The 27,921-nt window shown below is 34.9% G+C and overlaps 1 protein-coding gene across 1 annotated transcript in view; it reads right to left on the bottom strand.

Annotated features, from left to right (window-relative positions):
* Positions 1 to 8,687: 8,687 nt before the first annotated feature.
* Positions 8,688 to 27,921, bottom strand: part of LOC129282916 (periodic tryptophan protein 1 homolog) — a 35,581-nt gene continuing 16,347 nt past the window's right edge. Inside the window, exons 8-13 of the mRNA XM_064114800.1 lie at positions 25,150 to 25,317; positions 22,093 to 22,154; positions 21,468 to 21,576; positions 16,407 to 16,577; positions 11,483 to 11,630; positions 8,688 to 10,530 (exon numbers count right to left, since the gene is read on the bottom strand). Coding sequence (XP_063970870.1) covers positions 10,304 to 10,530; positions 11,483 to 11,630; positions 16,407 to 16,577; positions 21,468 to 21,576; positions 22,093 to 22,154; positions 25,150 to 25,317 — 885 coding nt within the window. The 3' untranslated portion in view covers positions 8,688 to 10,303. The remainder of the gene's footprint in view (positions 10,531 to 11,482; positions 11,631 to 16,406; positions 16,578 to 21,467; positions 21,577 to 22,092; positions 22,155 to 25,149; positions 25,318 to 27,921) is intronic.

Here is a 27,921-nt window from a genome sequence, read left to right as displayed (position 1 = left end):
AAAATAGCACCAGGTTTCGAACCCAGGTCCTCATTATAACAAGGCCAATGATTTCCTTGAACCATCAAACTCCCAAGTCCGTATCCTGATTCTAGACCGTGTATAGCATCCCAAAAGTAAGATATTTCCTCTCCAAGTGCTCTGGGAAAAATCTTAAAAAACAATAAAATGAAAAAAAAAAATAAGCATGGTAACATTCAAGATTTCGATATTCGATTTTTAACATTCCTTTACTAAGCAAATTAAGGCTAAAACGGGAGATAGTTGATTTAACAGTGTTTCTGATACTGGTATGGAAAGCTTGATGAATTCAATTAGCATTTGCTTGTACAATTTCCTCTTACGGATTTGAGATATTTCGAAAATTCAAGTAGTTTTTTTTAATTAAAAACAGAACATCGCAAACATGTCTAAATTTTCAAAGTCCGTTGACTCTCTATTTACATTCATCACACTTATTAATTTTGTTTTCATTTGTGTAATTATCGGATTTACAAACCTTGGACATATTATACGATCGTTTTGGTTCTCAGATGACCATTCTAGTCACAATGGTTGTTGATACCCTCCTCCAATGCCGTTCCCTCCTTCTCATCATCTCCATAGTCGCCCCCTTCCATCTCCTTCCTTCTCCTCCTTCCCCTTCCGTCACCTTCATACTCCTCCTTCTCCCCTCCAACTTCGTACGGGATCCTTCCCCTATAGTCATCTTCCTCCTCCTCCATCTGCCTCCTGCTCCTCTTCTTCTACGTATCCCAATTCTCCCCCTTCTCCTTCACCTTCTTCTCCCTCTTCTCTAAGGGGACCCCTGTGATCATGCAGTTGATGACGTCCCAGAGATCAGGGTGACCTAACAGAAAAAAAGCCAAACTTAACATAACGACCTATAAAGTATGATTATGACATCGTTTAGACTTTTCACCATGAAAATATACATCAGTTCAGAGATTTTCTTTTCCTCTGATAAGAAGCCAGCATAATATTAGAAAAAAAATCAACAAAACATTAGAAAAATCAATAAAAGATTGTAGGGGGCAGCCACATCCTGTCAATTTTCAAGTATAGGGGGGGAAGGAAGAAACCGAACGAAAGGATAATAACAAGAAATAGAAGTACATAAGAGAAATGTTCCGGTCGTGCTACTTTATACCTCTTTATTTCATGAAAAAATGACACAATTTTGGGACCATCTTGCCCCCACATATTAAAATACCATGGCGACCACTGGCGGATCCAGGGGGCACAACCGCCCCCCCCCCCTTTAAGAGGCACAATTCAAATTGTTATGTAAAAATGCTGTTAGCTGTTAATAGAAGTCCCCTCCCCTTTGAAAGTGAAGACCTATTTTTTTTGCTTGTCAAATTTTTTCGTGGACGAAAATCCCCTTAAGTTTTGGCGAAAACCCTTTTTTTTTGCATGTCAAATTTTTTCGTGGACGAAATCCCCTTAATTTTTGGCGAAAACCCTTTTTTTTGCATGTCAAATTTTTCCTCGATAAAATATGCCCCCCTTTTCGGAAAATCCTGGATCCACCCCTGATGGCACCATGCCCCTTTTTCTATAGAGTATCTACAGCCCGTGACAAAATATGCATTGTTTATTTATGTTATTAGTTTCCGATTGTTCTGATTACAATAATACACATTGGCAAATATTAATTGAGATGTTTTGATAATTTTTAGAATATATTGACTGAAAATAATTTATAAGTAATCTAAGCACATCAAAGCTTTTAGGCGTGGAATGTGTTCTGTTCCTAATCGTTGACCAACCTGATGAAGTATGATCTCCTGTTTCTTTATCATTGACCACGGTGCATCCCTCATCGATGTCCATCTCTTTCTTATGTTCTCCCATTACGATGTCGTGTACGATCTGGAGTCCTGTTCGGTAGACGTTGCCGCATGCATTCCTGATGTCATCCAGGATATTAAATTGGAAGTCATGATACTTGTCTGGATGTGCGATTAATAAAAACGAAAAATAAAGTTATTCAATAATGACTGGATCTTACTGTAGATATATTTTAGTGAATAATTATTAATATTTAATGAAGAAGTATTTTTATAATTAGTATTATTGTTATTTTTTTATGTGGACACGTCCTGTCCTTCCAATGTTTTCAGAACATTTTTAATTTCCTCTTTCTACTACTTCTTCTCTTCTTCTTCTTCTTCTTCTTCTTCTCCTCCTCTTCCTCCTCCTCCTCTTCTTCTTCTTCCTCTTCTTCCTCTTCTTCCTCTTCTCCTTCCTCTCCTCCTTCCCCTCCTCCTTATCCTCCTCCTTCCCCTTCTTCTTCTTCTTCTTCTCCTGTTCTCCACCTCCTCCTTCTTCTTCTTCTTCTTCTCCACTTCCTCCTCCCCTTCTTCTTCTCCTTCTTCTCCTCCTCCTTCTTCTTCTCCTTCTCCTTGCCCTTCTCCTTATTCTCCTCCATTTCATTATACTTCTCCTGTCCTATCCATTTTCCTTATTCTTCCTATTTTTTCTCTGTCCTATCTTCCAATCATTCAGATAGACAAACCTAAGAGAATACGATCTCCAATCTCTCCAGGGACACCAACACATTTCTCCTCGTCGACGTCCTTATCATCCTCACTTGCGACGTCATTTCCCTCTGATGTGCTCGAGGGATAGATGGTGTCTTCATCTGATAGGTAGAAAAGAAATTAATAAAACTAACTTAATTTTGAAGCTTTTCCTCAGAGTGACAATTGCGCGTATAATAAAACCTGTGGTTTTCAATAATTTCCACACTTCAAATTGGGAAATTTAGAAATTATCAAGGAAAAACACACAACTACATTTCAACTCATACATGTAGACAGAAGAGAAAACGAAGGAGGAGCCAGCTGAAAAAAAAGAGAAATGCAAAAGGAAACACAGAGACGTAGGGCATACATAGGAAGAGAGAGAATGTTAACAGAAAGAATGAGCTTCTTCTTAAAATCTTCATAATCGCCGCTCAATATAAGAGTAGCTCACCTGACCAATTAGTGTCCATGATATTTGTAATCTGGTCAAGGACACACCCCTTGACCATCACCGACTCTGAGCTGGTCATATTTCCACTGCACCCATCGTCCGTTTCTTCGACAATGTTCTCGAACTCCTTATGAACGTTGACGGTATCTTGTTAAAGTTAAGAAAGATTTAAATGATACTTCACAACTACATGTATGATAAAGAAATGTTATAATTGTCATCTCTTCAGAATAAAGTTCCCAAAGGAGGTAGACATCTTTAGTATCATCGAATTCATCATCATTATCAATGTAACTCTTGTTTGATCAATTTTGTTTAAAAAAATGTTAATGTTCGTTGAGTGTATAATCCTTTATGCTTGGATATGGAATCAATAAAATAAACTTGAAACTTGTGGTTTATCATTCTCACCCCTTCACTCCCTCCCTACCCCTTTAAATTACCCCTCCTCCATTCTTTGGATCTCACCAATGAGATAAAATGTACCTTCATGATATCACCCTTACTGGCGCTCTTGTCCTCATCCATTATTGTATAAAACACTTTATTATTACCCGTTAACCAATTTTGCTCCTTATGACGTATATATAGTTACTGAAATTACGACCATGTTTTTTTTCTTGAAACTTACACATATCCTCTGAAAAATCAAAGCCAGATATTGAGGTCTGGTCATCATCGATGTTGGATTCAACATCAGCATCGTTATGGTCATCACTGTAATCGACGGCAGATGAAACCGATACGTCATCGTCGTCCTTATCGTTGACGAATCGATCTTTTTGAGAGGCAACAAAAGAAATGCAAATAATAATTTTAAAAATAAACATGACTGCGTCCACACACCCCTTTTAAACATCTTGTATACTTCTTGCTCTTTTTATGACTCACCTCTATTTTTTTCTCAACATCTTTGCTGGTGTTTTCTTCTTCCTCCTCTTCCTGCTCTTCTTCGTCTCTCTTCGTCTCTTTTCTTCTTTTCTTTTTCCAATTTTTTTTCATCTTCTTTCTTCTTCTTCGTCTTCCTCCTCTTCTTGTTCATTTTATTCTTCCTCAATTTATTTCGTCTTTTTCTACTACAGTGCATATAAAAAAAAACCGGACAGATTTGAAAAGTCTATACAATTTTTGTTTCAAATTATGATGTCTATATCTAAGGTCTTATCTTTGAAATGCAATTTTAAAAAATAAATTTTGTTCATGCTTGAGCGAACACGGGACGTTTTTGTTGGGGGTTCAAAAAGAGGCTTGCGCCAGAATTGCAGAATATGAGTAATATGATGATCAGACTTCTCGCTAATCAGGAGACTACCTCTTGACCTTTTCATTATCTGTGCCACAATTTTATTTACAAAGTTTATTTACAAATTTATTTATTTACTTGAATCATTTTGTTTTTTCATTTAAACTTCTCTTACCTTTTAATTTTCCTTCCTAAGTAACTGAGAAAAGAAGATTTTTTTTCAACCCAAGCAAAAAGATTTGCATTATTAATTGGGAAAACTTGTGATTATTCAAATCCTTTTATCATGTGAAACAAATTATGTTATGTACCTTTAAAAGACATGAATCTATTTTTCAAGGGGTCATTGATTCCTTGACCAAGTTTAATTATATGCTTGACAGGACAAACAGGAAGGGATTCATGTCTTTCAATGACAATGGTGTATTGAGTCGATTTTGAAGGAGTTAGATATGGCAGATCGGGTAAAATGTATTAAAAAGTTGTGAGCGAGCGAAGTGAGCACGCAAATATTCCCACTTTTTTATTACAATATCAAATTTTGTGATAGATTTTGACATAATATTCAGAAAATAATATCATATTTTACTTTCTTTCTTTCCTTTTATTTCCTGTCCACTTTTTTTCTTAGTCATGATTTTTTTTAATTGAGGGGGGGCATCCCGAGCCCCCATCCATTTGTGTGGCACTGTTCAAGAGGCACCATAACCTTTGTAGCACACAATGAAAGGATTTGAAAAAAAATCCACGCTCTCCCATACTTCGGTTGAAACAAAATTGTTTTAGCTTGAAGAAGGAATATTCAAAGCTAACAGAGAGCATATTAAAAAGAAACAACAACAGAACAATTCAAGCAAATAAATAGATCTGAAGGTGAATTTTGACCGCATGATTTGAAAATTATGGCAAAGTTAATGAAAAGGTTAAGAGGAAGTCTGCTAATTAGCAAGAAGTCTGATCATCATATTTATAATTTTATGCCATTTTGGCGCAAGCCTCCTTTTTAACCCCAGACAAAAACATTCCGTGTTCGCTAAAGCATGAACGAAACTAAATTTTTTTAATAGCATTTGAAAGATAAGACCTTAGAGCACCTATTAACACCAAAATATAGACATCATAATTTGAAACAAAAATTTTATAGACTTTTCAAATCTGTCCCGTTTTTTTTTTATACGCACTGTATATGCCTGCTTAAATCATTAACTTCTTTTTATTTCTCGGTTTTCTTCCTCTGTCTCTTTTTCTGTTATTCACATGTAATACTTCAAATCCGATTATCTATATTTTATTTGACGCTCCAATTTAAATCACCAAACGGATAGCCTATCCAACTTACGGTAGGACAAGAAGTCTTGTGCAGAGACCATCACGTCCCTCGGATAGGACGTAGAGGGCTGCTCATCCTCGGTTCTGGGGCTCATTTCGGGCATCAAGGTCTGGCGGCTGTCTTGGTGGCTAAGAATAGCTGGAGCAGACCAAGACTGTCGGAGTGCCCTTGACTCGATGGTAGTGACTGAGTGGATGGATGTGGCGGAGTGGATGGAAGTCACTGATGACTGATCAAAGTTGATGCGGAAGCTGCCTTCAGTGTCGGCATCACTGCATATATATTCCTCCAAAAGCTGCAACTCCTTCGAAGTTTAATTTGGTAATAACATTTTGTTTAACTTTATTACAAATTCATAATCACTTTTTAGGGGAGCGGTCAACTCTCGCATCATAAACTATAGAAAATCAAAGCCATAAAAGCAATCAATGGTTGACAGTAACTGTTTCAATGGAATCATTTTTCTCATTATCTAACGTCTACCAACTCAGCTCTCTTCTTTCTATATTCATCTCTTCCCCTGTATCTCTCTCTCTCTCTTTTGATCCATCAGTTTGTAGACCTCGAGATCTGCACTCTAAAACAGGATTGTTCAAATTCAAAATAGCTATTTTGTTGGTGATAGATGACGTGTACGACAGAGAATGAAGGTTAATTGCAAATAGATTCTAAGTTAAACCAATAATGAATTGATTTCGATAATTTTCTTTGTCGGTCGGACACAATCAACAAAATGGGCCTTGTCAGACCTTTTATATTTTCCATGACAATATAAGAGTTTCCTTGCCGGGCTCTTTTTCCTCATGAAAGCATCTTTATAATAATCGGCTACAATGCCATTTTTATCTCCAAAATGGTGGTTTGAATCTAAAATTCAGTTTAAGGTAAGCCTTTCTTAATGTGTTCTTGTGAAGGGAAATCGGGCCTCCTCTGTTCCATCTAAAGATGAATTTAATATCTAATATTTATCTTCATTCCATATTAGGTTTAACTTACACCATAAAACATTTTTTTTAAATTGAAAACTATAGAAATGTGTAATGAGTCAGTCGGCACGTTGACGGCCCGCGACAAATAGTTAAAAAAAAAAGACTTAGGGAAGAGAAAGTGGAGAAAGTGAAGGTTCATATAATAATGAACATATTCTACACAGTACTAAAAATATTAAACATGTATCAATGTTTTATACCCCCCCCCCCCGTTTACTCTATAAAATTGTTTGTTAAAAAAAAAGTTTAAAGAAAATGTTAACAAAAGTTTCACAAATTTAAATAACAAATCTGCAACTTTAAAACAATATACATGTATATTGCGTTTTTATTATGTAGAGATTATATATTGCAGTTGAATATTTGATAAATAATATTTGTTAAAAATTTAAATATTATCCGATATCAGTACATATAGTAAAGCAGATTGTATAAGACCTTTTTGCTCTGCAATCAATCAATAATTGGCTCGTGAAATTATAATTTAAGATCATTCATCAACATAACAAGTCAGAAATAGTCGAGACAAGAATAAATATGGGGGCCAACGTGAACATTATGCTATAAAATATTTGCATGTCAACCCTTAAAAGGCTAATTTCCTCATGAAGTGGTATTGAAAAGCATTTAATTCTCTTAAAGAATATTTTGCATGTCTACATTATGATAATTTTCATGCATCCTCATCTGTTCTAAACGAAGCTTACCATCTTGTTATTGGAGAAGAATGATCTAATTCCTGTCAGACAACAGGTCTTGTTCTTCTCTAAATCATCTTTGTTTTCTCTCGTGAAAGACAAAGATCGGGGTCTGGATTTTACACAACCCATCTTGAAATTTTGCTCGAAAATTTCGGAAAGAATTTGAGAAAAATCGCTCAATAACTCTATGTCAGCAAGCTGTAAGAGATAAATGATAATAATCATGAAAGTAGGCGTGGCCGTGGTTACCTGAACAACACGCATGCGCATTGTGGGTTTAGATTCGCGCGTTTGCCAATATACGTCAACAATAAATATGCGCACGCCTCAGAAAGTTTGGAAAGTTTTGTTTTGCCATAAGCTTTTGCATAATGCTTGTGTCTTTTAGTTTTCTTCATTCTCGAGATTATGATTAGTAGGACCTATGAGTAGCATGCTTATACACTTTTTTTGTATCCATGGATTAACATAGACCTCCCCCCCCCCCCCCCACCTCCTATGAGGCTAAGAGCTCAAGACATATTGGAAAATATATATTCCAATTCGGCCCTCTCTTCTTTTATCTCATCGTCTTAAAAAAAATTATCTCCTTATCTCTTAGCTTTGATCAACTATAAAAATAATAATAATGAGGGGGTGGGGGGCAAGACATGGCGTATGCTGAAATTTTTATAAAGTTGCAAGCCAGCGGAGAGAGCAATTTTTTCCCTTAACAATACAAAAATCGAAATTTGGGGTAGATTTTTACATAAATCCAGGGCAAGATTCTTACCCTTCTCGTTTCCTTTTGTTCCATTTCTCCCTCTTTTTTTTTTTTTTTTTGGGGGGGGGGAGGGTCCATCCCCCTATCTGTACGCAAGCTTCTCCGATCAATTTCTCCCTATCTTTGTTTTGTCACTCCTACATTATGCATAACCATTCTAATCTCTCTTATCCGACAATTTTCTCTCTTTTCTCACATTCTTTCTTATTTTTCCCTCTTTTACTTGTCTCTCTCTATCCTCTCCCCTTTTCTCCATCACTCCTCTTTTGCAGTCTTGGCATCATTCCCCCTTCTCACTCTCTCTTCCCTCTCCATTCTATTTTCTTCCCCTCCCAATCTCTCTGTATCTATACCCTTTATTTCCTGTACGTTGTCCTTTCCACTGTGACACAATCCTCTTTATATTGCTTACCTATATTTTTTTTCTTTTTCTCTTGTCTTGACAACACCCCCCCCCCCCTCGTTTACCTCTTTTTCTCTCTCTCTCCATCATCTCCCCCCTCCTCACCCTGTCTGGTTATCATGACGTCATCCATTTCTTTCTACCTTTCTCTCTGTCCCTCTCTCTTTCCTTTGTTCTCTCAAATTTCTCTCACACATAAAACCATCATCAAATTAAGTGATGCAAACATTTCATGCACACCTCAAAAGATATGAAGAGGGCAATAACACAGATGCATTGCATGTAAATAAAATCATGTTTATTTGATGTAGTACATTTCCACCACTCGAATGTCAGTTTTCAGGGTAATAGCCATAAAAGATATATATATTTTTGCAGTATATGAAAGTACTTGAATGGGTAAAGGGGTAGGAAAGTATTTTATGATTACATTTATGTATAATAAATATATTTAACAAAAATCCCTATTGAGAGAGTATAGGGGCGGAGTGAGAGGCTACATACCAAGAAAGTTTTTCACAAAGATACAAGTCACAAAAATCACAATTATTCAGACTGAACACTTTGTGGAACCCCCCCCCCCCCCCTCCCCAACCTCAAAATTTGGTTCAAGCGTGAGTATGCAGAGAAAGCATCCGTATCAGTGACCAGACCCATGTTATTAGATGGGGCAGGGCATTTTGGTGAGCAATTCAACAAGAAGAGGGCAAACAAGTCTTTATTTCTTCCTCCATTGAGTAATGAATTAACAAGCTATCTAGCTTATGTTTTCACAGGAACAGAGTAGCAAATTGGTAAATGTAAGGTTATGGACACAAGATGGCGTTACACACTATATGGGTACAGCAAAGAAATACCGGTAGTTTAATAGGTGAGGGCAAACCTTGCAATCCTGGAGCTCAAAACAGTTCAGGGGGTCGTGACACAAAGATGAATTAATTAAAGTAATTAATCATACAATTGCTTTGTATGCTAGATTGCGCATAATAATTAATGTAATCATGTATAAAAATATGAAGCTATGTAGTAAGTAGCCTCATGATCAGGCCTTGGCGACTGCTCTTGGTTTGTCGATAGTATACCAGGCGAAACATCTGAGCTCAATTATATATTCACTAATGAATATACATGTTCTCATGAATAATTAACAATCACCAAGTAAATCGACCAATGAAATGTCAAGAGTGATTCAACTGGAGTTTGGAATAGTCAATTTTTAAGGCAGGGGGTTCAATCAATTGAAGAAACTTTGTCTTTAAAATATGGTCATAAAAATCACATCATGATACTGGCATTAATTTCATTGTAAGTATATGGGCTATTGAAGAAATTTTCATTAAAAATCATTGCAGAATCTTAACGAATAATATTGAACGTGATTTGCGGTAGAACGTTCAACCATGGCGTTCAACAACTTCACATGGTCGCTACCAACGGGTGATAACCAGCATGCTATTGTATCAGCTGTGTACCCGACCCATCACCTGCCCAACAACTTCCCAGGGGAGATCGGCCTGGTCCACACAGCGAAGTAGCAACAGGACAGCTCCATGTTCCGGTCGCAGAGAAAATTTGTTAGCGCGAACAGAGGCCCTGTTACCAGCGGTAATGTTGCGGCGATGCCCAATGTGACAACAACGTGTTATTTACGTCTTTGATCAACGTTTGACATCGCAATCCGAAAGATGTGACGGAGCCTACTGCACAGTTGGCACTCTGTTTGCACTAACGCTTCTGTGCGGCCAGTAGTTAGGATAAGAACATCTGCTTGTAAGCCAAGCACACGTAAACCTCATGTAGTGGTGACAACTGAAATAGTTTCACTGTGGTCATTTAAGCAAGTGTCTTTTATTAAATAGTTCATGATTCATCTAAAATGAATAAGCCCAACTTCAGTCACTTGGCTCTTTGTTCTTCTTCTTCTTCTTCTTTTTCCTCTTTGCGCTCTTTGACGCCGACGATGTCGTCGATGACGATGCTTCCGATCCTGTCTCCATGGAGTCCGCCTCCGCTGCAGCTTCTTCGCTCTCGACCCCTTGTGACCTTTGACCTCTGTGCACCAACTCCGAAGGGTGTGGTATGACGGGATCTTTCTGCCGCTCTCCAAATCGCTTCACAACTTTACAAAAGAAAATCAAATTGAGAGGATAACTTATTGGTACGTACATAAAATGTAAGTATAAAAGTAAAAACCAATGGTGTTTCAAATTGAAGAATTTTTTAGGGTTCCATTTTTTCTCAAAACGACATAGAAAAAAAAACATAGTACAGAATTGCACCAATTTCTGTACATGAATAAGATAAGGCCTAAAATACAACAAATCTTTGCTTGCTGTAACTGACGAAAAATATGAATGTTGATCTGTCGTTTCATTTTTTTATAAAGACATCATACAAAAGATCTCCTTGGTTTATTTTTATAGAGGTTGAGGGTTGTTCAGTTACAAGATAAGGCCTAAAAAATTGAACAAACAAATCTTTGCTTGATGCAATGGCGAAAAAAAAGAATGCTGATCAGTCGGTACTTTTCTTTTTAAGGGATGATACGAAAGATCTCCTTGGTCTAGTTTTATATGGAGGTTGAGGATTGTTCAGTTACAAGTGTCTCCTGCTTACTAAAATGGAGTCTGGACAATGTTCTTGCTCACCATTTGCCAATTTTAATCAATTTTATTTGTAAAAAAATGTATAAAAACAAATGAATATAAGAATCGACAATTTAAGGGATAGAGCAAAGTCGATCTGACGCTGCACAGTGGCTGCCAGGCCCACGATTATTTGAGATTTCTATTTCAAACAATAAAATATGGATTTACATCTACATTTACATTTACAGTTTTGGGTTTCCAATATTGAACTACCGTAAACAATAAAACTTGGCAGGTTTTACAAGGGTTGATCGGGTCACGGAAAACAAACAACTTGTTGATGTCGAATGTATCCATTCAATAAAATTTGGCAGGTTTTACAAGGGTTGATCAGGTCACGGAAAACAAACACCTTGTTTATGTCGAATGTATCCATTCCAAATCAAAACATACTATGCATTTCATCGATAGACTGATATTTACCTGGTGCATGCTGGGATAGATCCATGAGACGTAGACTGTCCCTCTCGCCTCCCATGGCCACAAGGAATGGAGAATCGGGACAAAAGAGGGCGTTGTTTATGATACCCATTTTAGGGTCTTTAGATACCACCAGAGCTGGCTTGTTATCCTGTAGAGAGATAGAGGTGAAAATATGTCATCTATTTAGAATATATTTATTCACGTAAAAAGATCAGCGAAAAGCTGTGTTTCATCAATGGCCTGGAAATGGAAGTAATGGGTGCTATTACTCTTTTCCTGGAAATTAAAATTTTGACTGAATCAGTATTTATAATGTAATAACATGTGTCAAACAACATAAAGTATATATGATTATACAAGGATGTAATAAATGGAAACAACTATCTGGAATATGAGAAAAATGTGTCATTGTTTGTGGAAAAATGTAGAGTTTCTAGCTTTTGAAACATCCATATTTCAGAAATTGGGGGCTATGTGACTCCCATGTATTTGGCATCATGTAGAGCATACATAAAATGTAAAAAATCAGGAAAAAAAATCAATTTTGAAACTAGCACATCAATGATGTGGAGCTCATCCGGCATCTCGCAACAAAATTTAATATAGTGGTGACATTAATTGAGGATATAGAATTGAAATCGATGAAGAAATGACATAGAAGCATTTTTTGTGATCTACATGTATGAATAAATTTCATATAAATTAAGCATAAATAATTTTCTAATCAAAATTTCTAAACTCTGTGTAGAACCATGGTGAACATCATGTAGCTCTCAGATGGAACAAAAATAATAAAACTCAATCAACAAATAAATATTTTTTGTGAGTTTTGAAAATATATGAATAAATTAGCATATTTAATGAATTTCAAGATTCTGTGTTGAAATTTTGTATCACCACCTAGAGCCATCATATAAAGCAAACAAAATTGAAATTGACCAACAAATGAAGGAGAAAGAACATTTTTTTGTGATTTATGAATAAATTTTGCATAAATTAGCATAAATAATTTTCTAGACAAAATTTCAAAATTCTGTGTACAAGTTTGGTTAACCCCATGCAGCTCTAGCAGATGGAAGAAAAAAATCAAAATCGGTCAACAAATAAAGAAGAAGAGGCATTTTCTGTGATTTATGAATAAATTTTGCATAAATTAGCATAAATAATTTTCTAGACAAAATTTCAAAATTCTGTGTAGAAGTTTGGTGAACCTCATGAAGTTCTACCAGATGGAAGAAAAAAAAATCAAAATCAGTCAACAATTAAAGAAGAAGCATTTTATGTGAATTTTTAAAAATACACATAAATTAGCATATTTAATGAGTTTCAAAATTCTGTGGAGAAGTTTTGAATCCCCCACCTAATGCTATCATATAAAGCAAACAGAATTGAAAATCAGACTTGAAATGATGAAGAAGAAGCATTTTGAAATTCAGTCAACAAATAAAGAGGCATTTTCTGTGATTTATGAATTTCGCATAAATTAGCATAAATAATTTTCTACTCAAAATTTCAAAATTCTGTGTAGAAGTTTGGTGAACCTTACGAAGCTCTACCAGATGGAAGAAAAAAAATCAAAATCGTCGACAAATAAAGAAGAAGCATTTCATGTGATTTTTTTTAAATATGCATAAATTAATTTCGCATAAATTAGCATAAAAATTGTTCTAGTCAAAATTTCAAAATTCTGTGTAGAAGTTTGGTGAACCTTATGAAGCTCTACCAGATGGAAGAAAAAAAAATCAAAATCGTCAACAAATAAAGAAGAAGCATTTCATGTGAATTTTTTGAAATATGCATAAATTAATTTCGCATAAATTAGCATAAATAATTTTCTACGCCAAATTTCAAAATTCTGTGTAGAAGTTTGGTGGCCCTTATGAAGCTCTACCAGATGGAAGAAAAAAAAATCAAAATCGTCAACAAATAAACAAGCATTTCATGTGAATTTTTTGAAATATGCATAAATTAATTTCTCATAAATTAGCATAAAAATTGTTCTAATCAAATTTTCAAAATTCTGTTTAGAAGTTTGGTGCACCTCATCAAGCTCTACCAGATGGAAGCAAAAAATTCAAAATCGGTCAACAAATAAAGAAGCATTTTTTGTGAATTTTGAAAAATGCGCATCAATTAGCATATTTAATGAGTTTCGAAATTCTGTGTAGAAGTTTTGAATCCCCCACCTAGTGCTATCATATAAAGCAAACAGAATTGAAAATCAGACTTGAAATGATGAAGAAGAAGCATTTTGAAATTCAGTCAACAAATAAAGAGGCATTTTCTGTGATTTATGAATTTCGCATAAATTAGCATAAATAATTTTCTACTCAAAATTTCAAAATTCTGTGTAGAAGTTTGGTGAACCTTACGAAGCTCTACCAGATGGAAGAAAAAAAATCAAAATCGTCGACAAATAAAGAAGAAGCATTTCATGTGATTTTTTTTAAATATGCATAAATTAATTTCGCATAAATTAGCATAAAAATTGTTCTAGTCAAAATTTCAAAATTCTGTGTAGAAGTTTGGTGAACCTTATGAAGCTCTACCAGATGGAAGAAAAAAAAATCAAAATCGTCAACAAATAAAGAAGAAGCATTTCATGTGAATTTTTTGAAATATGCATAAATTAATTTCGCATAAATTAGCATAAATAATTTTCTACGCCAAATTTCAAAATTCTGTGTAGAAGTTTGGTGGCCCTTATGAAGCTCTACCAGATGGAAGAAAAAAAAATCAAAATCGTCAACAAATAAACAAGCATTTCATGTGAATTTTTTGAAATATGCATAAATTAATTTCTCATAAATTAGCATAAAAATTGTTCTAATCAAATTTTCAAAATTCTGTTTAGAAGTTTGGTGCACCTCATCAAGCTCTACCAGATGGAAGCAAAAAATTCAAAATCGGTCAACAAATAAAGAAGCATTTTTTGTGAATTTTGAAAAATGCGCATCAATTAGCATATTTAATGAGTTTCGAAATTCTGTGTAGAAGTTTTGAATCCCCCACCTAGTGCTATCATATAAAGCAAACAGAATTGAAAATCAGACTTGAAATGATGAAGAAGAAGCATTTTGAAATTCAGTCAACAAATAAAGAGGCATTTTCTGTGATTTATGAATTTCGCATAAATTAGCATAAATAATTTTCTACTCAAAATTTCAAAATTCTGTGTAGAAGTTTGGTGAACCTTACGAAGCTCTACCAGATGGAAGAAAAAAAATCAAAATCGTCGACAAATAAAGAAGAAGCATTTCATGTGATTTTTTTTAAATATGCATAAATTAATTTCGCATAAATTAGCATAAAAATTGTTCTAGTCAAAATTTCAAAATTCTGTGTAGAAGTTTGGTGAACCTTATGAAGCTCTACCAGATGGAAGAAAAAAAAATCAAAATCGTCAACAAATAAAGAAGAAGCATTTCATGTGAATTTTTTGAAATATGCATAAATTAATTTCGCATAAATTAGCATAAATAATTTTCTACGCCAAATTTCAAAATTCTGTGTAGAAGTTTGGTGGCCCTTATGAAGCTCTACCAGATGGAAGAAAAAAAAATCAAAATTGTCAACAAATAAACAAGCATTTCATGTGAATTTTTTGAAATATGCATAAATTAATTTCTCATAAATTAGCATAAAAATTGTTCTAATCAAATTTTCAAAATTCTGTTTAGAAGTTTGGTGCACCTCATCAAGCTCTACCAGATGGAAGCAAAAAATTCAAAATCGGTCAACAAATAAAGAAGCATTTTTTGTGAATTTTGAAAAATGCGCATCAATTAGCATATTTAATGAGTTTCGAAATTCTGTGTAGAAGTTTTGAATCCCCCACCTAGTGCTATCATATAAAGCAAACAGAATTGAAAATCAGACTTGAAATGATGAAGAAGAAGCATTTTGAAATTCAGTCAACAAATAAAGAGGCATTTTCTGTGATTTATGAATTTCGCATAAATTAGCATAAATAATTTTCTACTCAAAATTTCAAAATTCTGTGTAGAAGTTTGGTGAACCTTACGAAGCTCTACCAGATGGAAGAAAAAAAATCAAAATCGTCGACAAATAAAGAAGAAGCATTTCATGTGATTTTTTTTAAATATGCATAAATTAATTTCGCATAAATTAGCATAAAAATTGTTCTAGTCAAAATTTCAAAATTCTGTGTAGAAGTTTGGTGAACCTTATGAAGCTCTACCAGATGGAAGAAAAAAAAATCAAAATCGTCAACAAATAAAGAAGAAGCATTTCATGTGAATTTTTTGAAATATGCATAAATTAATTTCGCATAAATTAGCATAAATAATTTTCTACGCCAAATTTCAAAATTCTGTGTAGAAGTTTGGTGGCCCTTATGAAGCTCTACCAGATGGAAGAAAAAAAAATCAAAATCGTCAACAAATAAACAAGCATTTCATGTGAATTTTTTGAAATATGCATAAATTAATTTCTCATAAATTAGCATAAAAATTGTTCTAATCAAATTTTCAAAATTCTGTTTAGAAGTTTGGTGCACCTCATCAAGCTCTACCAGATGGAAGCAAAAAATTCAAAATCGGTCAACAAATAAAGAAGCATTTTTTGTGAATTTTGAAAAATGCGCATCAATTAGCATATTTAATGAGTTTCGAAATTCTGTGTAGAAGTTTTGAATCCCCCACCTAGTGCTATCATATAAAGCAAACAGAATTGAAATCGAACTTGAAATGGCGAAGAAGCATTTTGAAATTGTGGACGGACGACAGACGACGGACGCCACGGCTTAAGCTCATCTGGCCCTTAGGGCCGGATGAGCTAAAAAAATCAGAGGTGCTTCCTTTTGTCATGGGACAGCAATATTGTAAAACAATGTAAGTTAGGATGGTTGCAATAAATGAAACTGGATTGAATATAAATTGAATAAACACTGTCTATTGCTCACCTGTGTGTCCCAAACTTTATACGAGTTATCTGCTGAGCAAGTCACTAGAAGATCAGGAACGGTATAACTCAAGGAGATACCTGTCGTTGCTTTCTCATGAGCATGTAACGTGAACAAGGGCTTGTCGGTACGGATGTCGTAGTTATACACAAAACCCTTGTCCGAGCTTGCCTGAGAATAAATAATTAAAAACATCAAACCATAAATGAATTGTTTGAAATGACTTTGCTACATCTTATAGAACAAGTTGATGATGAGGGCATGATGGCAAAGTATATATTAAAGCATGAAAAGACATAAGTATATGTTTTCAGTATGAAATAAAATTTCATAAAAATCAATGATAATATATCAATGATATGATTACAGTCCGACCTCTCTTATCCGCCTCCCCTTATCCGGATCTCTCTATCATCCGGACGCACACTTGCCGAATTTTTTTTTACCAATTCAATCTAGTATGTGGGGAAATGAGATTTCAATCGAAACTCAATCCTACGCAAACTCACTTTGATTACATTTATTTTCCAATATAATCTACCTACAACCACATTATTTTTCATGAAAATATCTCACCCAAATCACTGAAAGAACTCAGGATTATTTTCCAGTAAATTAGGGCAAACATTTCATCACATTCTCTTTATTTCCCGGGGGAAAAAACAACAAATATCTCGTTATCTAGCGCTAGGCCTCAATACGGACAGCGCCATCTATCATGTTTGAGCCTACAGTCAGTATAACAATGCCTGACATTGTGAAGCTGCGATACCTGCTGCGATTATCCAATTGTAAAACTTAGTTTTGAGTCATTCTCTTTCTTTCCATTGATCGATTTCAGTTCTGTAAAAATACCGCCTATAATTTGCACTGACACTGCAGTGAATACTGTCTGTATGCCCACTACAATAGATTACGTGTATAGCTAGCTACCGCCGTTGGGGAGGCAGCTGCGTGCATTTGATATTGGGTCTCCCAGATTCGGATAAATCCCTATCCGGATTGGTGCTGGTCCCAACGTGTCCGGATAAGAGAGGTCGGACTGTACTTGCAGCCATTTGCATGTTGATATCAATTGTGAAGTAATCGTGTATTTTATCATTAAGGTGTGATGATCAGTACACGTGTCAATGTAGCACTTGTCACTATATTTAGGTAAAAAATAGTTGTTGCAGCAAAAATTATTTCATGAGAAAGTCTTTAAAAACCAAGGTTAAATGCCACAATATTATCATAGATCAAGATCTGGTACATTGAAATAAACTTATCTTTGTGAAATCATGAAATCTTAGCTGAAAACCGATAATTCTGATGATCACTAACACAAAAAGGCATATGTGGGACAATGTATTAATATCACTTGGAAAAATACCCAACATTTTATGAAATTCTGTGCTTGTTTCGCTCATATCTCAGCAATTACACATTTTTTTCCAAGAGTCATTTGGTACATATATTTTATTTATACACGCATACACTTGGGTGGCCATTTTATTTTGAGATCATTACAACTGGCCTTACTTACACTAACTTCCCTTTGTGTCTGCCTACTCCTTTTCTTTCATCCCCTTCACTAACCTGATTGGCAGGGTGAGACATAAGCGCTTGCCCGATTGCCCGGGGCAAGTAAAAGTTAGAGTCGGGCAAGTGTTTCTAAGCAAAGACAAAAACTGCTTGCCCGAATCGGGCAAGCAAAATTCTCCTATGGAAATTATATTTTAGAAAGATTACCCATATTTCACCATCAAAATATAGAAAAGAAAAAGGGACCAAAAAAAGCAATATCCTTAATTTCTTCTTTCGAATTTTGCAAAATTTGCGCAATGTGCGCCATTTTCTGCAATAAACACACAGCTCAGAGACGTACACACACACACAGAATCAATGGCAGTCTAGCATACCTAGCTAGCTAGCGCCTAGTCCACGCAGCCGATAAGCATGTAGTTAAGTTTGTACGAGTACCGTGCTGCACGAACGAAGTTTGCTCTGGAAGAAATCTCCCACAGAACTGTCAAAATTCACATTTCTTACCAATGAAAATTCTTGGAGTGTCCATATTTCCTAAAAATTGGAGGTAGCTCTGTCATTTGTAAGCAGTAAAAGGAGAAATTTTCCCTTCTGTTATGCTTAAAAAAGATCGGGTTTCGAATGATCGTCTGTATCGCACACACTGAAATACATTGTTTGACAGTCCCACATATGCATTTGTGTGTATGTTGATAAACGTGGTTTCTTTCGTAACTATTTTTTTAGCCAAGGAAATTGATAAATTTTCTTCTTTATTTATGACTGGATAGTTTGAGCTTTCTTCCTCTCTATTTTCTTTCTTTCTGCCTATCTTTCCTTCTTTTGAATCTCTCTTTATTTCTTTAAATTTCCTACCTTCTTTTCTTAATTTTTTCTGTTACTATAGCTGTCTTTCTTTTCTTTCTATCTTTTTATCTTTCTTCCTTCCATCCACCCTTTGTTTACCTATTTCTTTAATCCTTCCTTCTTTTTCCCCTTCCTTTCATTCTTTCTTACTGTCTTCCTTCCGTCCATCCATTCTTTACCTTTTCTTCCTGTCTTTTTTTCTTCCTTAATTTCTTCATCCCTTTCATACTTTCTTTTCTTTCTTTGTCTTTCATTCTTTCTTTCTTTCCTTCTTTCTTTATTTCCGTCTTTCGTTCTTTTGATTTTTTTTTTCCCATCCATCCTTTCTTTTCTTACTTATTTTTTCTTTCTGCCTTCCTTCATTTCTTTCTGTCTATCGTTCTATCTTTTTATCCTTCCTTCCATCTATCCTTATACCTTTTCTTTCTTCCTATCTTCCTTCTTTCCTTTCTCTCATTTTCTTTCTTTCTCATTTCCTTCCATCAATCCTTTACCTTTTCTTTCTTCCTTTCTTTCTTTTTACCTTTTTTCTTTCTTTTTCTTTTTTTATTAGTTCCTTTCTTTCCTTCCTTTCTCTTCCCCTCAGTTTTTTTCTTTCCTTCCTTCTTTCTTTCTTTCTTTCTTTCTTTCTTTCTTTCTTTCTTTCTTTCTTTCTTTCTTTCTTCCTTTCTTTCTTTCCTTCTTTCTTTCTGATTTTCTTTTTTTTTGTCTTTTGTTCTTCTGATCTTTCTTTTTTTTCCATCCATCCTTTCTTTTCTTCCTTATTTTTTCTTTCTGCCTTCCTTCATCTCTTTCCTTCATTCCTTCCTTCATTTCTTTCTGTCTTTCGTTGTATCTATCTTTTCTTTGTTTTTCCTTCCTTCCATCTATCCTTATACCTTTACTTCCTTCCTTTCTTCCTTCTTTCCTTTCTCTCGTTTTCTTTCTTTCCCTTTTCCTTCCTTTCTGTTTACCTTTTTTCTTTCTTTTTTTCCTTTTATTCTTTCCTTCCTTTCTCTTCCTCTCATTTTTTCCTATTTTTTTTTCTTTCTTTTTTTTCCATCCTCCTTTCCCTTCCCTTTTTCCTTTCTTTCTTTCCACCTTTCTCTTCCCTGCAGCCATTCTCTCTCTTTCTTTCTTTATTTCTTTTTTTTTCTTTCTTCCTTCCTTTATTTCTTTGTCCTTTCTGTCTTTCTTCTTACTTTTTTTTCTTTCATTCTCTCCCCCTCTCTTATTTTTTTTTCTCGGGTTATTTTCAGTGATTTCCCCTTTTTTTTATTATGTGTCCTAGTCCCCTCCAAAAATATATGGAAAATATATGAGATTAGGAAATTAATTAAAGAGCATATTTACCATATATTTTGTCATGATGTTCAAGATAAATATCATTAAAAAAAAAGAAATACAACTAAAAGGTACATCAGTAGTCATGTTGAAAAATGTATTCTTAAAGCCGTCAATGGTATGGTATGTAAAACTATAAGGCTATAACTTGTTTTGAAGCAATAACACTTTGTTTTGAAGGATTTTTTCGGGCAAGTGAAATCTATATTCCGGCAAGTATTTTCCAACTATTTGAAAATTTACTTGCCCGACTGGGCAAGTGCTTCAAAAAAGTTATGTAGCACCCTGCTGATTGGTCTTCTCTACTCACTAATGCCCCTTTTGTCTCCTTGTTTCTAGTGTTGCTGTAGCATGTCTGTGGTCTATATTATGTTTGTTCCACTTTATATGTTTGTCATTTTGCCTCCGACGAAGATTCTGCTAGGATCAAAAGCTTAGGCCCCTTTTGACTTTCTAACAACTGGTATTTATCTTTAATTGTGAAATAATCATGTGTTCTTTCCTCCAGGTGTGATGGTCAGTGTGCCACTGGTCACTTTTAAGAGTTGGTTGCTGATGAGCCTTCTAACAAAACAGTCTGTACAACTTAAAGATAAATACCAGTTGTGGTAACCATCTCAAAATGAGTTCAAACAGAATCCAATCAAATGGCCACCCAAGTGTTTGTATGTATAAATAAAAAATATGTACCAATTGGCTCTGGAAAAAAATGTGCAATCGCTGAGAAACGAGCAAAATAAGCACAGAATTCCCAATAACGTCGAGTATTTTTCCCAGCAATATTAATGCATTGTCTCACATATATCTTTTTGTGTTAGTTATCATCAAAATTATCAATTTTCGGCTAAGATTTCATGATTTCATAAAGATGAGTTGATTTCAGTGTACCCAATCTAGATCTATGATAATATGGTGGTAATTAAGCTTGATTTTAAAAGCTATCTCATGAAATAATTGTTTGCTGCAAAGAAATTACTGTCTTTTACACGTTACACTACTCCAGTCAATTAAATTTTGTCCTCTTTCTCTGTCTCTTTATATTATATTTTTTATACCATGTCACAAGGAATTATTTGTTCACTATTTGTGTTTTTTTTTCCTCAAGATATCAAAATCTGCGGAGCCACGGATACAAAGTTGTCGTGTTGGTGCAAGAACGCCCTAAGCAAAACATTTTTGCGCACTGAATTAATGCAGAAATGCCCTTACGCATTGCACTTATGCGTGTTGCTATGAATTATTATTCATACATTGTACGCGCTATGGTACTTTTTTCTCAGCGACTCTAAATATCCATTATTATTATTATTAAGGACATTTTTGCACCGATACAACAAATTATGCTAAACACTGCCAATCACTCACCAGGAAGTTATACGGTTGAAAGTGATTCCATAATACCCGTTCAATCTCGCCATCAACGGACCAAGTCTTAAAGCTATCGTCACTACGGCAATCGTATACATTAATCCTCCTGCAACGTTTTAAAGAATAAAATACAAGCGGTAATGACAACTAAATTCTGCTAGAGTAGTTTCAATTACTCTGCATGCATTGAAGATAAACTCTGCTACTGGCAATAACACAAGATAAACTATTCACAGAATCGAACAAAACTTACACAGAATTATAAAAGAAATAAATAAATGATATCTGCCAAGCAATTTTTCAGTAAAAAACATTATTACAGACTAATTAGCAAAATAAGATCAGAAATATAAAGTAAAATGCTCATCATATTGTAGTGTGGTCCCGCATGGTGTTTTCTTCGTTAGCTGCACCAGGTAAAGCACATTGTAATGAAACAAATATCTTTTAAAACAAGCCTGAATTATTGTAATTGAATTTTGAGGTTATAAATAAGCATTCTGGCATATGATAAATATTTTAGGATTGCTTCCAACCATTTCCTATCAAAATCAGATTTCTATACCAGACCTTGAACTGTATTATAGCTTTAAGGTTACTATCATCTGCTTGCATTACTCACCCATCAAACCCACCACTCAACAATGACTGCATTTCAAATGGATGCCACTCGATGGTTTGAACCTATAAAGAAGGACGAATAAGAGTAATGTCATAAATTCAAGAAGCACAAGTGTCAAGATACATTATTTTAACAGAAGTCTGAGGAGCACATATTCCTGAAAATGCACTTTTGACCACAATGCAATGCGTGACCCTGAATCCCCGTTTCCAATTTTCACATATTTCCTAGATTCCAACTTCACAAAAGGACTTGTCAGATGTGTTAAAGTCTGTATTGAATACTAATGATTTCCATGAATATTTATTGATTTATCTACTTTGCATTATTCTTTCATTTCTATTCTTTATTTAAAGATAAATTCCAGTTTTGGTAACGATCTCAAAATGACTTTTTACAGAATCTAATATAATGACCACCCAAGTGTCTGTTTGTATGAATAAAAAATATGTGCCAAAGGATTCTGGAAGAAATCGTGTAATTGCTGAGAAATAAGCAAAATAAGCGCGGATTCGGTCACTTCCGTCGGGTCTTTATTCCAGCAATAATAATACACTGTCCCACGTGTGCCTATCTGTGTTTGTGATCTTCAGTGTGAACATTTTTCAGCGTAGATTTCAAGATTTCACAAAGTTCAGTTTATGTAACTGTACCAGATCTAGATCCTCGATGATATACTGACAATTAAACCTGGTTTTACAGACTTTCTCATGAAATCAGTGTTTACTGCAACTACTGGAATTTATCTTTAACTTCTGTGTTTCTATTTTGCATTTTATTTCATTTATTATCATCCACTTATTATTATTAATTTTTATTTATTCATTCAATCATTCATATAACAGGGCTCACTAGCGCCGGTCCGACGGTCCCCGACCGGTAAAAATCGCTGTCGGGCCAGGAGATTTTCAGAAATAGGAAGATTTACTGGTCCGACATGACCAGTAAAAAATATCATTGTCGGGCCAGTCATTTTTCCAAAAATAGCAAGATTTATGGGTCCGACATGACCAGTAATAAAAACCATTGTTGGGCCAATAACTTTTCCAGAAATGGTCAAATTCACTGCAAACCATTTCCCCCCGTTAAATTCTGACATTCACACACAGAATACACACAGAACGAATCGCACGTAAGTGTTACTAGAGTACCATACACTGTACGTGTAGCCAGCCACACAACCCACGTGGTAAATTCTCTACTGGCTGCACGAACGAAGCTTGGCTAAACTCTGGCAGAAATCTCTCACAGAACTGTCAAAATTCACGGTTTACACTCATGAAAGGCTCTTATAATGTCCATATTTCCTAAAAATTGGAGTAACTGTCATTTGTAAGCAGTAAAAGGAGAAATTTTCACTTCTGTTTTAGTTCTAACAGATCGGGTTTCGAGTGATATCGTCTGAATACATGATAGCCCCACATATGCATTTATGTGTGTGTTGATACACTTGGTTTCTGACTTTCTTTCGTAGCTATTTTAATTGAGCCAAAAAGAAACTGATAATTTTTTTATGATGATAATTTCAACTTTCTTCCTCTGTCTTCTTCCTATCTTTCTTTCCTTCTTTCTTTTCAATCTTTCTTTGTTTCTTCCCTCTCTTCTTTCATTTTTTTGTTACTGTCTTTCTCTTTTAATTTCCTTTTTTTTTCTTTAATTCGATCTTTCATTCTTTCTATCCTTTAAAAAAAATTTTTTCTCTATTTCTTTTTTCTCTTTCTTTCTTTCTTTTTTTTTGATTTCTTTCTTTCTTTTATTCTTGAGTCCATCCATCCTATATTTATCTCTTCTCTTCTTTCTTTCTTTCCTTCCTTCTTTTTACCCATTTCTTTCCTTCATTCTTTTACTTTCTTTGTTTCTTTCTTCCTTCCATCCATCATTTCTCTAACCTTATTTGTTTGTTTTTTTTTTCATTCCTTCTTTCAGCCCTTTCTCTCTTTCATTCATTCCTTCCTTTCTTCTATCTGTCTTGTTCTTTCCTTTTTCCCTTTGTTCAATCTATATCCTTTTACCTTTTCCTGCCTTTTCTTTCTTTCCTTTTTTTGACTGCTTGCTTCCTTTCTCTTTCTTCTTACATTCCTTCCTTTCTTTGTCTCTCAGTCTTTCTTTTTTTTCTTCCTTTTATCTATTCTTTTACCTTTTCTTTTTTTATATTGCTTGCTTGCTTCCTTCCTTCCCTTCCTTCTTTATTCATTTCTTTCCTTCTATCTATCATTTTACCTTTCCTTTATTTTGTCCTTTCTTCCTTCTTTCAATCCTTCCTTCTTTTCTTTCTTTCTTTTTTCCTACTTTCCATCGGCTCCTTTTACCCTTTCCTTTTTATTGCTTCTTCTTTCTTTCCTTCACTACTTTCTGTCTTTTGTTCTTTCTTTCTTTATTGCTTGCTTCATTTCTTTCCTTCATTCCTTTATTTCTTTTTTTGTTCTTTCTTTCTTATTTTTGTTCTTTCCTTATTCCTTCCTTCCTTTCCTTCTTTCTTTTCTTTTCCTTCCTTCACATCTATCCTTTCTTTACCTTTTCTTTCTTTTTCTTCCTTCCTTTCTTCTTTCCTTCCTTTGTTTTATTCTTTCTTTCCTTTCTTTCTTTCTATCTATCTTTCTTTCTTTTTTTTTCTTTCTTTCTTTCTCTCTTCGTTTCTGTCTTGCTTTCTTTTTGTCCTCCATTCCTTCATTTTATGGGGGGGGGGGGGGTAACGAAAGGCTAAAACAATAAACTTGTGCCTTTTTTTATGTTTTTCTTTATTTTTTTGGACCAGTAGATTTTAGGTTCGGACCAGTAAAAAATTGAAAAACTGGGTATCTACTGGTCCGACATGAATATGTTGGACCAGTAGAAAAAATGGGTTAGTGTGGAGCTCTGCATATGTAGTAACAATAATCATAATCATAATAACAAATGCAATTAATTAGGTGCTACATTCATCTCGTAAGATATGCTCAAGGCGCACAAGTGAAGGGGGGAGCAAAACAAAATAATAAAAAAATCATAGATAAATGAGTTATAGAGGTAAAGATTATCTGATTTGCCCAACTTAGCATTAATTCTGAAATATGTTACCTTATCTGTGTGTTTCTGGAGCATTGATATGGCCTTGCTCTGGTTCATATCCCATAGTAAGATTGATTCATCAGCCGATGCGCTCGCCAAACCATGACCAAGGTGATGGTTCCAGGACAGATCAAGAACAGCATCAATATGGCCATCAATCGTTGGAGCAGTAGGTTTCTGTTATAATTATCATAATAAATGTTAAAGTTAGAAGAATGTAGTTGCAGCAAACAAATATTTCATGAGAAAGTCTTTAAATTCAAGGTTTAACTGTCCCCCTATTATCATAGATCTACGAAAATAGATCTAGATGAACATGAACTTATCTTTGTGAAATCATAAAATCTCAGCTGAAAACTGACAAAACTTATGATCACTAACACAGACAAGGAATAAGCGATTTTGTGTCTCGCCCACTTATGAAAATAACCAGAAATATTGTGATTTGCGGGGGCACGCAACAGAATTGTATCGAAACTTCATTGTGAAATGACTGGGATGGAATAACACTTGTCAAAGAGTCTTGCAAGTAAACTTTAATGTTGACCTCAAAATGACCTTTGACCTTACCATGTGACCTGCGACTGCAGCATGACATGCAGGTCTCCTAACTTCATCGGCAATCCAAGTTTGGGTGAAAAGTGACTTGCGGTTGCGGAATTAGGTGTCATAAGAGAGTCTTGCATGTAAACTTTAACGTCGACCTGAAAATTACCTTTGACCTTACCATGTGACCTCCTACTGCAGCATAACATGCAGGTCCCCTAAGTACATCTACCATCCAAGTTTGGTTGAAAAGTGATTTACAGTTGCGGAGTTAGGTGTCATAAGAGAGTCTTGCATGTAAACTATAACGTTGACCTGAAAATGACCTTTGACCTTACCATGTGACCTCCGACTGCAGCATAACATGCAGGTCCCCTAAGTACATCTACCATCCAAGTTTGGTTGAAAAGTGACTTACGGTTGCAGAGTTATGTGTCATAAGGTTTGTGACGGACGGACGACAGATGACATTTGGATCCCTAAGTCTCGCCTTCGCCTCTGGTGGGCGAGACAAAAATCATATGTGGGGCAGGGTATTAATATTGCATGGAAAAATACCCGCCATTTGATGGAATTCTGTGTTTATTTACTCTTTTCTCAGCAATTACACTTTTTTTTCCAAAGCCATTTGATACATATATTTTATATAAACACTTAGATGGTCATTTTATTGGATTCTGTTTGAACTCATTTTGAGATCGTTACCACAACTTCAGTGTAGCCTTTATCTTTAATACAGCGCTCAAATCAATGCAAGGCCACCGAAGGCCATGGCCTCCAAGCCATCAGAATGGCCTTCATGCCCTTCCAAATATTTATAGATTTAAGGCCAAAATAAGCGTCCTTTTTGCCTGAGGCATTGGCGCCCGGCAGTAATCTAGTTCATGCGTCCAGAGCTGCCAACCACACTTGACCAAAAATCCTATTGTTTCACCCCAAAAATCCTATTTTTAGGCAAAAAATCCTATTCATACCCGTCGTGTACTTTCCTACTATACATCTCATTATTTTGTTGTGCTCACTGTAATTTTTACATCCGACAGGCAAGGTTCCACATTAACTTTTTTGGTGGTGGCCCGTTTGGTGGTGGCCCGTTCGGGCCACCAAAACCTTCAAATTATTTTTGTTGGTGGCCCAATATTAAAGTTTGGTGGCCCCACCAAAACAGAACAGGAAAAAAAGTAAAAAAGTAAAAAAGAAAAATTAAAGAAAAAAAAGAAACAAAAGAAAATTTAAAAAAAATTAATAAAACAAATTAATAAAAATGGTGAAGGGGGAAAAAATGAGAAGCCATTACAAATATTTTTTAACAGCTGTACGTAGCAACAGTTTAAGCCAATTGAGCAAATAATTTTCACTCACCTTTTGGGGATGACGCATTTCTATTTTTATAACCTTTATTTCATTTGTATTATTATTTTTTTAGTAGAAACATATTCTTTAATCAGGCATATTCAATGGGAAGGGGTATATGGTTTAACCACTGTCAAAAAAAAAAAAAAAAAATAAGAAAACTGTAAAAGTTATATCTGGAAAAAAGGTGTGAGAAAAGTCCTTTACTTTGTTTGCCAAAATGTTTGAAAAATTCACATTTCATATCAATGAAATGCCTTCCCAAAGTATTTTCTTTATGAAGAGTGATCTAAGAAGTCATTTATAAACAAAAAAGAAAGAAACTGTCTGCTTATTTTTTGCTAGAAAAGACGCAGCTTCGAAAGAAACCAAGTATCAACATACATACAAATGCACATGTGGGACTGTGATGTACTCACCTGTGTTTTTATGTGTATTAACACATTTGGAAATCGGTCTTTTTGAGTCAAAAGAGAGGTCATAATTCCTGTTTTTAATGCTTGCAGATAATCAGTTTACACCAAATTTGAGTAATCTGGACTGTAGAAGGGCATTTCATTGGTGTAAAATGTGACTTTGACATAGATTTTCAAAGTTCTGTGGAAGATTTCTTAGCAGCAACATTTCGTATCGTAGCTCCCCGAATCTGAATAGGCTGCTAGCGCACAGATAGCTACATGTAGCTGCTGTGGTTTCATGCAAAGCTCACGCCAGCCGGCCGGCAGGATAATAGCTACTGTATGCTATAGCGGTAAGGCTATGTACTGTCATGTGTGTGTGTATTTGTGTGTAGATCAACAAAAAGGGCGCATGATGAATTGGTTGCAATTTGAACTGTATAAAGTTGATAAATGCGTGAAAAATCGGAGGAAAAATTGCGCT

Source organism: Lytechinus pictus, unplaced genomic scaffold (assembly GCF_037042905.1).
Source record: "Lytechinus pictus isolate F3 Inbred unplaced genomic scaffold, Lp3.0 scaffold_20, whole genome shotgun sequence".
Taxonomy (NCBI): Eukaryota; Metazoa; Echinodermata; class Echinoidea; order Temnopleuroida; family Toxopneustidae; genus Lytechinus; species Lytechinus pictus.
This window is presented reverse-complemented; position numbering and strand designations above follow the sequence as displayed.